Below are 15,883 nucleotides of genomic sequence, written 5' to 3' on the forward strand. Positions count from 1 at the left end.
AGCACTTACTGTGTCCAGGCAGCAGTCTAAGCACTTTACATGAATTAGCTTAAACCTCACCATCATGTAGATACTCTTATTATTCCTATTTTGCAGATGAGAAAACTGAGTCTCAGAGTGTTCCAAAGACACAATAAGCAGCAAAGCCTCAATTCACATTCAAGCAGTGTTACTCCAGATCCAGTGCTCTTAACCACTGCATTATATGCATGCATAATATTCATCTGTTTAGCTATATGCCCAAATATGACATAAAAATACAACTTTTCATTTTGAGATTGCATATTGGTTCAAAGTATATTTACATAATTATGTAAATTCTATATACAATACAATAAATACTGTAAAATAATGTCACAGTTTAACTCTTGCAACCAGCTAATGCCACAATGGCTATTGCACTCCTAAGATATTTTATGCATAGTGGTATTAAGATATCTCCAGCCCTTTGTCATGGGCTGAATTATGTCTCCTCAAATTCCTGTTGAAGACCTAGCCCCCAGTACCTTGGAATCTGACTGTATTTGGAAATAGGGTCTTTAAAGAGGCAATTAAGGGTAAATGAGTTCATTGGGATGGACCCTAATCAATTTGACTAGTGTCCTTATAAGAAGAGGAGATTAGAACACAGATCCATACAGATAGATGGCTATCTGTCTTTACATGGAAGACCATGTAAAGACACAGGGAGAAGAGAGCCTTATACAGCCAAGAAGAGGCCTCAGAATGAAACCAGCCCTGCCAACACCTTGATTTGGGACTTCTAGCCTTCAAAAGAATGAGAAAATAATTTTTTGTTGTTTAAACCACCAAGTCTGTGGTACTTTGTTATGGCAGCCCCAAACTAACACACCCTTAAACCTCTCTGTGGTGTCAAAGGAGGAGACCACCACTCAGTATATGAAACAAACAAACAAAACTGAATTTGTCATATACATGAGTGAGAAAGATTATACTTGTCAGAGCTATATCCATTGAGCAAACCCAGTTGCTGATCTCATATCCAGTTTTCGTAAAGAGTTTACTTTGGATTGTGTTGGTTATAGAAGCAAAAATAGGTTAGGTGAGTCTTAGAAGGTAGTTGTGTTGGTTATTGAAGCTCGTTTTTTGTCCGTTACCCAGGAGGAAAAAGGTTAATATCAGCCTTAGGAACACGTTTACTGTAGTGAATCTGGCCAAATGGCTGGCTGGCTTTCAAATCATGAGTCTGATGCGGTTTGGCTTTTCTAGGAGTGTTTACTGAAGTTAGTTGTCATTGATTAATTAGATAGGTTTAAAAACAGTTCTGGTTGTTTACTTGTAAGCAGGACTATGGAACAGTTACTAATTGATTGGACAAGTTTAAGACTAGTCTGGTGTTTGTTAACATGGCTATAGAACAATGAGTCCTTCCTGGGAGAGTGGCAATTTCTTTTTTTCTCAGTGATCAACAAAAATTGAAAAGTAGAACAAAAATAGAAAATAAGACTACCATTAATCTATGAATGGCAATATCTCTTACTTGCGTAGGCACTATACGAATCACTTTACACAAATTTTTCCAACTGTAAATAAGAATTTTAAATATTACCAATTTCATATGGTAGAGATTGAGTTAAGATATGTAAAATACTTAGCATAGTATTTAGACAAATGAAAAATATTACCAGTAACTTTCTAATGAGCTGAGTTCTAAATCCTGCAATTTCACTCCAGTATCACAATCTTTACCACCAAAATATACTATCTTTCATAATAAAATGCACATATAGTATGATTTCATTTTATGTGTAACTGAGGTAGATAACATGACACAGAAGCGTGAATGTATGTGCACAGGCTACTCCATGTAATACACAAAAGACACTATGTACAGTGGTCACATCTAGGGATGACCTGAGATAGGAGACTAAATTTTCATTGGAGAGTCTTCTGTAACATTTGACTTTTTTCAACCATATTCCTTTATTTCTTTCCTCTAATAAAATATAGTTAATAGAAAATTGTGTGGATGCTTTTACTAAGAAGGGCATGAAGGAACTTTCTGGAAATGTTCTATATCTTAATCTGAATGGCAGCTACACAGAAATATACATAGATAAAAATTGAGCTAAGCCTCTAAAATTTGTGCATAATTTATGTTATATGTTACTAAAGGTACTTTAACACATCAAAAAAAATTTTAAAAGTTAGCCTTGTTTAAAAACAAAAACAAAAATATGACCAAAATCTTCTGAGTTGGGAAGGCCCATTTTATATTTTCAAGTTTGTTAATTTTTTTTTCAAAAGAATATTTCATCCATTGGTTAAATAAATAAGTCATTATAATGAGAAGGGAAGTTTGTGAATCTCAGTCCTTTAATGATTTTAGTGATGGTATGTTTGGTTGCTTATTTTATGATTACTTGTGATTTTATATTTTATGATTATTTCATTATTTTATATTAGGCCTAATTTTTTTAAGAGTTTTAAAACTTTTGAGTATTAGGCTTCTGTAAGTATTATTTTAGTATTTTTTTCAACTTTTCACATGGCACTATTGATAGTAGAAAAGCTTTTAATAACTAAAGAGGTAAGATTAATCTTCTTCCATAGGGTTTACATCAGTCAGGTTATGCTAGGGTGTGTTATGGCAACACAGTCTCCAAATCACAGCAACATTTATATCTTGCTCGTGGTCTGTGTCCTCCGTGAGTTGGAAGGGAGAGCTCTCCTCATCATACTCACCTGGGATCCAGGATCATCTCGCAGCCACCTTGAATGGTACTGGTTTCTGCCATAAGAAAAAGATATCCAGGGAGGGTGTTGTACCTCTAATTGAATGCTAGAAAGGCGTGGTTGGAGAGAGCATGAGAAGGGTGCTACATGTCATTTCCAGTCACAACTCTTGGGCCAGAACTCATTACATGGCTCCACACAGCCACGGGGGGGCCAGGAGGTACACATCTACCAGAAAGGAAGAACACTGGAAAAAAAGCTAGCAAATGGCACTAAAAATTTGCCTCCGTCTTCTCACCCCAATTTCTTGCACATAAAATGTTAGATTACTTTGCAACAAAACAGAGGTACTGTCTTGGCTCTGGCATTCTTTGCTTCTGCCATCATGGATTAGTGCTTCTGTTTTCTCATCTCCAAAATGGGAATTACAATACTACCCATCTCATTGAGTTGTTCTGAGAATTAAATGTGATAATGAAAGTAAAGCACTTAGCACAACACTTTAAGTACATAATAAGCACTCACTAAATGTAAAGCTGCCTTTTTTACCTGGAGTCATCAGTTATCTCCATGTAGTTGTTTAAAACATTAAGATACAATGGCATAGTCAGTGGCTAAATATGCTAGTGGGTTAGAACCAAGTCATGGCAAAGGAATGGAAGGAATAAGACAGTGCACATTTCATGTCATGACTGATCAAGATAAAAAATGAATGTTGGAAAGAAGATCAAGCTATTTACCAAAAAATAAGCATATCTGGTGAGTGTAGATTTTTTCCAATTTTCAGTTGTGATCTTCATGTAACTGGTTACTTTTTCACTTAACAACTGTTTATGAAATCTTACCAGAGCTGTCTTGGGCTTTGGGGGTGATAGAGTGGTGGACAAAACAAACAACTTTTTCTTATGGGACTTAATTGTAGTGGGTGGAAAACTAACAACAAACAGGGAAACAAGTAATTTTATTACTTGTTTATTACTGTTATTAATTTCATTAAGTAATTTTAGTTAATGATGAGTGATATAAAAGAAACAAAACAGGGTGACCTATTTGTTGGGTACCAACATCTGCTGAAATAGTTAAACGCTGGAGTCTCACGGGCTTAATACAGTAGAAGCTTAGTTCTCATTCATAGACTGTCCAGTCAGCAGGTCCTGACCGGTGGCTTTTCTCCTTGTGGTGGTTCAGAAACCCAGACTCCTTCCATCTGTGCTCTGCCATATTCCAGAAGCTCCTCTGCCTTCAGCCTGCAAACAGACAAAAATAAAGAGCTTAGAGGATTGTGTGGGATATTGTGCAGGCCAGGGCTATGTTGGACTTATTTCACAATTGCCCACGTTTCACTGGGCAGAACTCAGTCACATGGCCGCACCTGACCTCAAGTCTGGCTGAGTGCCCAAGGGGAAAAGGAAAGCAGTTTCACAGAAGTTTCTGCTACTGTAATGAGAGGATATAATGGGGGGGGAGAATATTTGATAACAGACATCACTGGAAAGGTTCTATTGGAGTTGAAAGCAGAATGGGAAGAAGGACAAGGGCATGTGTATAGCTTCCTGGAAACATCCAAGGTAGAGAAAATAAGATGTACAAAGGCAGGAACATGCTAGGCCTGTTAGAACAGAAACAACAGTGTGACAGTGTTATGCTTTGGTGTCTATAGTTACTTATTTATCCTGACAGGAAACAGGAGGTTTCTGGATCAGAGCTCACGCCATTTATTTGCTCACAGAGCAGCTCATGTTGATTTTCCATCCCCCAGTTCCCCATGGGAAGAAGCAGTGAGAACCAGGTGTACCCTGTGGGGACAGTGGGGTTACGTACCATGGAAAGGAACCGCCACATTATGAAACCCAGTGCCCCTCCACTACTGCGGTAGAAAGAGAAAGAGAAACCTTTGTTCTGAAATGTAAGCAAATCCACTATAGGAGGAGGCGGGGAAGGGCTTTAGACTTCCCAACACTGTAATGTAAACAAGTGCCTCAAGGGGAGGTACCCCTAAATCTCTCCGGAAGTCTCCACCTTCAGGGTTGCTATTCAAGCATCTTTTGACATCCAAGTGCAGTACTCTGCTCAGAAAGCCCTGACCTTATCAAAACATGAAAAGAATCATGGAGCAAAATGCGTGAGAAGGGAGAATGGTAAAGGATGAGGTCAGATAGTCAGACAGAAGCCAAATAATACAGAGCTTTCGGAACTAAGTAAAGAGTTTAAAATTTATTCTACATGCAATGGTAATTGTTTGGATGGCTGTAAGAAGCAGCATGGCATGATCTGATTCAGGTTTTATTGATCACTTCAGTGGCTGAGAGAGAAATCGATGGGGAGTAGGGTGAGGGTAGGAGCGGGGAGATGAGTAAGGATGCCCCTGCTGTTCTCTTGCTCCATGCGATGATGTCCTGCACCAGAGTGGTGACAGTGGAGCAGAGCAGAGGTGGGCAGCGTAAGGGCGTATGTTGAGGAAGGAACTGATATACTGGATAAGGGGTGGGGTGGAGGTAGGGAAAGAAAGAGTTATTCTAATTCTCAGGTTTTTTTTAAATTTTTATTTTATATTGGAGCATAGTTGATTAACAATGTTGTGTTAGATTCAGGTGTACAGCAAAGTGATTCAGTTATTACTATACACGTATCTATTCTTTTTCAAATTATTTTCCCACTTAGGTTATCACAGAATATTGAGCAGCGTTCCCTGGGCTATACAGTAGGTCCTTGTTGGTTATCAATTCTCAGGTTTTTGACTGCCTAGGTTTTTTGTTTGAGCAACTAGTGATGCCATTTACTTAAAGGGAAAGATTTGGCAGGGGTCCAGAGAGGCAGTTGGGAAGTAGTAAATCAAAAAGTCTCCTTCTGCATATCATGTCTAACATGCTGTATCAGACAGGTCACAAGCAGGAAACAGATGATACATGGAGTACACTCAAGTTGAATGGTTACAGAAATGTGAACAGGGTTAAGGGACCAAACACAGCACCCAAACGCTAGCAACAATAGAAAGCTATTACTACCACTAGGTCTGAAGGGGCTAGGGAAGGAGAACATTACTGAACAGTGTGAGCTGTAACCATTGGAGAGGACCTGCACAACATAAGCAGTGGAATTAGGTAGAGGGCAGAGCCAGTAAGAAAATCACAGCTGAACAGGAAGGGAGCTGAAGTGATCATTTATCCATCTTCTATATAGTTCCACTCTTCCATATCCTGCTGGTGGTTTTCTCTTACTGAATCCAACCAGAAGACAGAGAACCTGAGAGCCCACAGTGATGTAGTTAGTAGAGATCAGGGCACAGAGAGGGAAGGGCTACATGGGGATTTAATCTGAGAGACAAATAGAAAAAACAGCACTGATGCTGATAAGACTCCTTCGTGGGGTCTTAGGAGGCAGATAGGTAGCTAAGAGTAGAGATGTTGATTTGGACATCATCACTATTTCAGTGGCCTATCTAGCATGTACTAAGAGCTAATATTTGTAAGCTCTTACTTTGTGATAGGCACTGTTCCAACATTTCACATGCATTATCTCATTTAATTCTCAAAACAGACCTATAGGTTAAATATCATTATCTCATTGGACATGGGTAATAGCGTTTAACCTATAGATTTGTTTTGAGAATTACTTGAGGCAACAGAAGCACAGTGAAGTGAAGCAACCTGTTTAAGTTCACATAGCTATTTGGTAGCAGAGCCAAGAATTAAGCTCCAGATGTTTTTATCCCCAGAGTCAATAATGGAAACCATTATTGCATACAGCTTCTCTGAGAGAATCAAATACTGGAGCAGTGACACGTTAGGTCACATGATTTTTTTTGTTTTTTGGTTTTTTTTGGTAAGACCCTTCCCTTGTTTTTCATTTTTTTCCACTTTTTGAAAGAAAACAATTCTGACAAGAATTCATCAAAGAAGATATTCTGAAATTTAATGCCCTGGTGTGGGTATTGGTTTTGATTAAGGCTGTTCGAAGACTAGAATATTAGTAACCCACATATTCCCTATACCACAAAAAAAAGAGTAGATTCACTTTTATCTTGGAAACAAAGCTGGATAGAAAAGCTTTTTTAACTTTTCTTAATTCATGAAACATTTATCTTCGAGTCAGGTTTTGTTATAGCAGCACAAATGTGGTCCATCAGCATTTCCATTATAACCCCATATTTCCAGGGCTTTTCAAGAGTGCCTTAGAGATTCTACTTTGAATTAAAACTTGGCATTCAGGATTTGAATCAGAAAACTCCATTTTCCTTACCAATTAATCAAATAGTTTAGAGGTTCTCAGTTTAGAAGAGGACCAAACATAAAACTTTTATTAATGCAAAAAGTATTTTAAGACCAATTTACTAACAAATATTTTAAAGTATTAACACTCACTATACAACTATAATATTATATAACTATTTATATTAGTTCTCAAAAAAGTTAACCATAAACACTCCTAAGATAATATATGAAAGATAACCATAACATCTTATACTTTGCCTTTTTGGCTTTGTAAGTAATTTATCTCTACTTTGGGAATTTGGGTGATTGGAAGTCCTCAGCATAATTGGTTTAATGTTATTAACAGTATCAAGATACTGAACCAGAAGAGCCTAAGTAGGGGGAATCCTGAGAGGGCGCCAGAGTATTTCAACATATTTTTATGAATTTAAATTCATGTGGGGAAATTTTGCATTCTGTACAAAGGGATTAACAGCATGCATTAATTCTGTAAATAGATATTTGAAATACAATGTGCTGAATGCAATGGCAGTAATGAGGATTGAATAAGTTTAGTTACAAAGCCTTTCCACTTAGTTCCAAGCTATTCCATGAATGTTCTGCAACAACGAGGGGGCATGATGATGACCCTGTGTCTTTAATATCTCATTCTGCAGTCTTTTCTTTAATCTCTCCCCCAGCCTTAAATGGTTTAGGACTAAGTAAGCACAAGGTAGTGAATGAAAGTAGATGAAGCCTTTTGAGTAAACCTGCTCTCCTGACTGACTTCTCTCCAGCCACACTGGCCTCCTTGCTATTCCAGAAACACACCAGTCAAACTCCCACATTGAGATTTGTTCTAGCTTTTCTTCTTCCTGGAATGCTTTTCCTCCAGATGTCTGCTTGCCTAACTCCCTTACTGCCTCATTCTTGGTTCAAACCCTGCTTTCTGAGCGTGGTCAAACTCCATCACTCTACTTGATAACTCGATTTGCCCTTAGCCCTTCAATCCCAGGACTCATGACACCCCTTACCCTACCTGGCTTTTCTTCTTTCCACAATATTTACTATCTTCTAACACACTCTGTACCTTTTAAAAATATTTCTTATCTTCTAGCACACTTTGTACGTTTGTACTTTCCCTCTCCCCCTGGAATGTAAGGTCAGTGAAGACAAGCTTCTTTGTTTTATTCACTGACATATTCTAAGCACCTAGAATTGTGCTGAACATATATTAATTGCTCAAAGATATTTGTTAAATGAATAATACACTGTTGAATGAAATCTGAATTTCTGCCTATAACAAGAATCTACAAACAGCCTTCCAGATATAACTTTCTCTGTTCCCTGGTTCTTCTATGGAATTTGAGTTATTTCCCTAAGGTAGGTAAGAATGCTCTTTGAACATCAGTGTCAAAATGAAAGGTCCCACATTTAAATCCTTTTTGTAATGTGTTATGGGCCCATTTTTCTTAAAATTGTTTAAACTAAAACTTGGAAATTTTGTGGTTAAATTGAATTTTAGTTTTAGCTATTGTTTGGAACAGATGACCTGAATGGGTAGATGCAAAGTATGTTTTTCACAAAACAAATGCTTATTTTACTGGGCACATTTGTAACATTTTTTTATACTTGTAATGATATTAATACCAAACTGTGAAAGTTTATGAATTAAAATGTGATCTTGTGATTAAAAAGGAGAAAGAACCCCACACCCTCAGCAGTGGTGAAAATGTGCTGAAAACAAGGGCTTTCTATAAGGGCTTCACTACTTGGCCCATGGCTTGAAAGCTATGTTAATTGCAGAATAGAGTCAGTTAGTGAGAGTTCACCACCGGCTCAGTGGTATAAAAGTGAGGACCCTGGAATTTCAGTGTAGATACTAATGCTGTTGGCATGCGCACCAGCACAACCCTGTCTGATTCTGAATGGTAGCTGACAGCAAAAGCTAGCCTTTTCTCCCATGAGTATGTTAGTTTTATTTATGGACTTAAATATTACTTTGAAACAAATAAGATCTGTTATCTTTCCTTTTCTTTTCACATAGTAAATTGAATTTATTTGATTTGTATTTCTGCTTTGTTTTCTTAGGGTAAATGTGAGCAGTCCCTCTATGGTCACATGCATTCCATCAATGATGCCACCTTCACTCCTAGGGTGAGTTCAGTTCTCCCAATAAATTATTTTACTGCTTCATATATACAAATTCATTTTAATGAAACAAAGTTCCAGAAAAAAATGGCACATTAACAGGATGAGAGAACAAATTTGAGAATTAATTATAGCAGTGAAAAAAATATATATGTAGTATAGGGTTACAGAAGTTTAAAACACACACACGATACAGTGGTAGAAACAAGGAGGAAATCTGTTGTACTTAACTCCACTTAAACACATTTTTTAAAAGCTTTTTGTCTAATGTGGGCTTCAAGAAAGTAAGTGGGATATAAACTTGTAAATTTTAAAGTAAAATCACAAAATAATGAAAATGCTTGAAAGGAAACCTATAAAAAATGTTAAAGAAATAGGGCCTTTCTTCAGGTTAGAATAGAGCAACCTTGATTTGACAGTTCTTCAGTTCCTCATGGACAGGTTTCACATATGTCTTTCTTTATGTAAACTGATGACATAGCATAAATATTTATCTGCAGTTTGAGATATGTAGATATCAGGATGATTTCACCAGTGATGAAGATTGTTAAACATGGCTTTGAGTTTCTGTGCCAATTGGGGTTGTCTCTAAAAGAGTTCAGATAGTAATCGTGGAAGGATGATTTAAGTTTGTTCCTTCTCAGATGAAAGCAATTTGACTAGATAGATGACCTCTCAAGTCCCTTCAAACTCTGTGATTTAATTATAGCTAACATTTTAATTTGGCTCTAAGTTCCCAGGAGAGTGTAAATCTTAATTCCATACTCCTCTTTCTTTTCCAATTAGCTAAAAAAGAAATCTGATAGATCACCTACATCTAACTTCAAAATGACAGCTTAGTCAAAACTCCATTACTATCATGCTGTTATTATTCTTTCAGAGAGAGAAAAATATTCACTAAAAATCATTTCTACTAAAGGAATGTTGTTTACCTCAACTGAAATTGTGCTGGTGTCATCAGCCCTGGAATGTTCATGATTGGCTCAACTAAAATTAAATTCTAACAGATTTGTCTTAGTAAGGAATCTCCATTTGACTGACTCTATTGAGCCAATATATTATGGATTAGTTCTAAATACCAAGTAAAATCTTATTTCTAGCAGAGTATAGAACCATTTAAGCACTATGGACCCACATGATAGGATATTTATGTTAAAAAATCTATTAAGTGGCCTAGAGCTTCACATACCCCAGGAAAATTAAATAGAAGCTAAAATGAAGTAAACTAATATTTTGTAAGTCAGGCATTTATTTTGGTAAGCAATATCATAGCTGAAAAAGACGTACCATTTAACATCCTAAATAGTAAAATTAATAAATATGGAAATAGCCAAATTAGACTTAGTCAGCAGTCAAGGGACACATACATTAATTATGTATATTTCAAAAGCAGGATATTGAATATGTGGTCCAGGTGTCCAATATCAAAGTGGCTAATCCGTTTTTGCTTACACACTTTGTTCATACAAAGGGGACTATTACAACCCTATTCCAAATCAATATCCCAAAGCCTCATTGAATTTTTCCATTAATTTATCTCTTCTTCACTGGAAATAGTTAATAAACTATTAAGGAAGTGATGTTTTGTTATGATGAATGACACTCTTAAGTGAAATTTTCCATCACTCGTGTCAACTGTTTTGAAAACTGTCGTATTTCACGTACCCGGTAGGGAATGTCAAGAGGGAGGAGGCAGCAGTAACTGAAAGACTTCCAGGATGTCTCAAGCACATGGCATCGTGACACAGTTCACATTCAAACCTCAGGCAAAGTTGTGGTCATAAATGCATCATGCGGTACATACATGGCAGGCAGAGATTTGAATTATTTAGTGTTAGCTCTGCTAATTGTCTGATGCCTTAGGGATATGCATTCAAGTTACATTACCAGTTAAAAATGCATTCAGCTGTTTACATAAACACAATTTTAGGAAGAGTCTACAATTTTAGATTTGTAAGCAGAAATAAAAAATGTAAAACTCAGTGTTATCCAGCTAGCAACCAAGAATCACGGAAACAAATATGCAATATACAGTATATATATATGGTTCTGTAAAGCTGTATAAGTTGAATTTTATTTCTATGTTATAATGTTAGGGCTCTGATGTCTTCACCTCTGACCGATTTTTCTGTTGGAGATAGACGTTTATTTAAAACCTCTTTTTAAAGTAATCTGTTAATGAAACACTTTAAGGACCTATGAAAGCTTTTTATTAGGTCAATTTTGTAAAGCAAAACCAAAATATTTTTTAAAAGTTGACAGTAATTGCTGGAATAATATTAATAGACACATACAATTCAATGTAAGTAAAAGATTGTTTTAAACTATGTAAAAATACATAGCAAGAAAATGAGTAGGGTATTCCTATCAGAGGGAGTCTCCCCGGCCTTCAGTTTTCCAGGAAATTGACCCATAGTCTGACTAGGGTAGGGATTCCATCAAGCCTTCTAGAAACTGTTTCTGGTCCTCTTCTAGAGTGATGTTATGGTGGGGTGGGTGTCCTTATCTCTCTGTGGACATTCCCAGCTGTTCTGAGAGACACATAGTCAGGATGACCTTGCTGTGCCTGCCTGGTAAGGCCAGGTGAACACTATAAATCAACTCTATTAGAATACCAGTGCATCTTTCCTTGGGAATATTTACCTCCATTTCACACATTCATGCTGGGAATTTAGTCTCAATTCATTAGTTATTAAACGAAATTGAAAGGCTGTGTAGAATCAAAGAAACTACTAGTAGTTCTAGAGGTCTAACCAGCTCATGAAAGGAAACTTCAGACCTACCTCGAGTACTAGTCTCACTTCTTTTAATTGACCTGTTGTTTTATTCAAATACTGTTATATTGATTATTTAATGTAGAGGTGCATATCTTTATTGCAACTAATTGCATAAAATATGGATATTTTGATTTTGAAGTGAATGATATAATATACAGCCTTAGTAGAGGACTAGTCAAATTCTGACTTGTTTCCCACCTGTATAATTCCATGGAAACTGCAACTGCCGTGAATATGGTGAGAGAGAGTGAAGTCTATCAGTTTTATCTTTACAGCAGTTGTGAGTTTTAAACAAACAAGAGGGAAAGGGGCTTAATAGTAATTTGTAGTAAAGTAGACACCCCCTCTGTTGGCCTTGAGTCATGTGGAGGGCAAGAGAAATAATTTCCTGTTTTAGAGAACTTGAAGAAGAGTGTAACTATGAGAAGTAATTCAGGCCAAGAAGGTGAAGGAAGTGTTTGGAACAGAGAGTGGCATTACAGGGGAATTGGTTGATCATGTAATGGATCATTAGAGGATGGAGTAGAAGGGTGTGTGAGAGAGAGGAAGGGTAATGGGATAAGATTAAGGGGCAAACACAGCTCTTTGAAGATGAGAGTCTATGTAATAAGGGAAAACATGCTGGTCTGGGCACCTATCGACAACAGAAATAAGTATAACAGTCACATTCTGCATGTCAAAATGGCCACAGAATCAAAATGACTATATCAAAATGAAAAATCAAAAAGCCAAATACTCATAAAATATGATAGTGTAGAAAAAAGATTAAGTCCAGTCCGCATTTCCTATCCCTAGATATCTTACCCTGAGCTTCCTATCCACAGGTATCAGAGGTTATGGATTCAAGTTGTCTGATAAAGAGTTGCCCCGGGAAGTGTGGGCTAAGTCAGCTTTAGTTCAAAAGTCATTGAGGGCAGATTGGACTTTCAGAATTAAGTCATGGATCATGGATCAAATGAGATATTTTAAAATCAAAATGTGCCATAACCCCACTGAAATCCTAAGGTAGATTCACTGCTGTGCTTCACTACTGGAAGCTCCCAGTCACTCTCCCTCATTCTTTGAAGGCTAGAGTTCCTGAATCACTGTCTTTCCCTACACATATGGCCCATAGAGCACTCTGATCACTTTCTTGTTGACCACTTTTCCTCCAACACTTCTTTATCCTCAGTCGCATACTCCCAAAGTCAAACCGCGAGCACTTTGTCATTAACTAAAGGCATCACTTCCAAAATCTCAATTTCAAGCATTGCTTTTCTAAAGATACCTGTCTTCCAGCTCTAAGTAGAGCCAGTACAATATTTCCACTTCATTGAGAGCTCTAATCAGCTAAAATCTTACTCAGCATCTTATCACCTTTCTGCCTTCACTTATCATTTTATCCCAGCCTGGGTTCCTCAGTTGTCATTCTGGCAATTCCACCACAAAGGACTTTGGTTCAATTTGACCTCGTTTTTTCTGTAATGCTTAACTGGCAAATCTACATTCTTTGGCCTATACTGGGACAGACTAAAAAACACTGGAGGAAGCTATACAAACAAACTGGTTTTTTTCTTTAAATTAACTTTAAATTTCCCTTTCCTTGTTTCATTATGTATTATTTGAGTTCAGATGTATCTATATCTATATCTATATATCCATAATTTCTTTGACTTTTGAGTGGTGGTATTATTTCTGCATTATATCTTATTCCTCCATGTTGCCCAGAAATCTCCTATATCATTTTCTCCTCAACCATTCAAATATGAACTCCAAGTCAACAACTCCCCTGAAACTCTCTGATTTCCATATTGTTTTATCTAATGACCATTTCTCCATTATTATTAAACTTTACTTTTCATAGTTACTTTTAAAACCTTCTTCTTGAATCCTGAGAAGTAAAATCGCCGTGGTCACTGCTCTTTAAACTACTGTTCTGGATCCTTCTCTACTACCTGACTCCCAAATACTAAACTGTATCAAGACTCAATCTTAAATCTTATTCTCTAGCAGGTTCTCTTCTTGCATCATCTCACTCAAACCTGTGGCTTTTAATTTCATCTGCACGTGGTGATTTCTAGGTAAATCCCACTCTTTACTTCAGACTCACTGTTAGCTATTTTGCATCTCACCCTAAATATCTGTATCTCATTTTAATATGCTAAAAATGAAACTATTGCTTTCCCTTTCTCCTAACTGGTTCCTTTCCTCATCTTTTCATTAGTCATTGTGACCCTATTAATCCCAATGCAGAAGCAGAAGGATCAGTCATGGTTCACAATTGTCTTGGGGCTTTCTGTCTGTTCACTTTTTAAAAAAAATCTCTCTACACTGCAAAGCAGTAAAAAGGAATGAGAAAAAGGACATTTTAAATCTTGTTTGGCTCAATAGCTCCAGCATCTAGTATAGCTTATTTTGCATACTTAATATTAAAAACTGTGATGAATAAATGCAGAGTTTTAGACAAATGAAAGCACACGGATTTCATTACAACATTGTATCATTACATCTTATTTATTTCAACTTTACTGGCTTTCAAAGTCCTGTGGATATTGAACTGCAAGACACAAACTCATTTATTGATAATTCTCACAATAGATTAATTGCTCCTTAGAAAGCTTCTATAAATCATAGTGTTCCATAACTTTGGAGCCCTGGAAAATTACCCAATTGCAGTTATACTTATCCCTAGTACATTTTGGATCCTGGCTTTGCCATTCACAAGATGTATACTCTTTTTTTTTCCATTATTTTTTTTTCCAAACTGATGCAAAATATTTATTCCAAGTTAGTTATTTTATGCAGTAGTTTTCCCCCTCAACAGACTTGTGATAACCACATCTTTTAAGTCTATAAATGATGTTATCAAAATAATCTTAATCTTTGATATCTCACAAAAATGTATATTTTACAATCCACCATGAATATCAAGGCTGCAAGAATAACACACTTCCTATATCCAAATATTTTACAGCTGTACCCAGAAAGAAAAACAAAAAAAAAAAAAGGGAAAATACCATATATGCTGGGTTAAGGGCTAACGTTACCTGAGCAGCCAGAAATAAAGTATCCAAATTATTAGCATTAATTTAATACATTTATAACTTCAGTAATCACTTTGTCATTGACAATGATTGCTTGAGCACAGGGCTGAGTGCCCCCAAGGGCTGGTAGTAGAAGCTGCTGCTGCAGACCAGTGCCTCCTCCTCTCTGCCCTGCCAGCTCCCACCTGTGCATCGCCCCATATATACCATGTGTATGTGTACATATAGTTGCTTTACAATGTTGTGTTAGTTTCTGGTGTACAGCAAAGTGGATCATCTATATGTCTATATATATCCCCTCTTTTTTGGATTTCCTTCCCATTTAGGTCACCACAGAGCACTGAGTAGAGTTCCCTGTGCTGTACAGTAGTTTCACATTAGTTATCTATTCTTTACATAGTGGTGAATCATCGCACTTCCCCCGCCCTGGTATCCATACGTCCATTCTCTACGTCTGGGTCTCTGTTTCTGCTTTGCAAATAAGTTCATCTGTATCATTTTTCTAGATTCCACATATAAGCAATATTATACCATATTTGTTTTTCTCTTTCTGACTTACTTCACTGTGTATGACCGTCTCTAGGTCCATCCACGTCTCTGCAATTTGCACACTTTCATTCCTTTTTATGGCTGAGAAGATGTATAATCTTGAGTAAATCATTTAGTTCTTTTGTAAAAATGAATGATATAAAGAACAGTGAATATTAGATAATATATATAATGTGTTTAACATAGTACCTGGCAAATCGAAAATGCTATTACTATCACTTCTACTCCTACCACTCCTACTATTACTATCATTATTATTATTACTACTACTACTATTATTCTTGGAGCTAATATTTCTTTCTAGCCATTTGTGTTCAAATAAGTAGACATAAATAAAAGAACAACCACACACAAATATATGCCTTTCTTCTATCCTATAATTTAATTTTATTTAATATGATATAAATGTTATAAACATAAAACTGCAGTATATATTTCACACTTTAACAAAAATAAGAAAATGAAATTCTAAAACTATTCTAAATAAGAAATTATG

General features: G+C 36.4%; 1 protein-coding gene across 1 annotated transcript in view; it reads left to right on the forward strand.

Moving 5' to 3' along the window:
- The window catches only part of SPAG16 (sperm associated antigen 16), an 877,426-nt gene that overhangs the window by 589,937 nt on the left and 271,606 nt on the right, over positions 1–15,883 (forward strand). The window contains exon 14 of the mRNA XM_033428194.2: positions 8,979–9,044. Coding sequence (XP_033284085.2) covers positions 8,979–9,044 — 66 coding nt within the window. The remainder of the gene's footprint in view (positions 1–8,978; positions 9,045–15,883) is intronic.

Source organism: Orcinus orca, chromosome 7, assembly GCF_937001465.1.
Source record: "Orcinus orca chromosome 7, mOrcOrc1.1, whole genome shotgun sequence".
Taxonomy (NCBI): Eukaryota; Metazoa; Chordata; class Mammalia; order Artiodactyla; family Delphinidae; genus Orcinus; species Orcinus orca.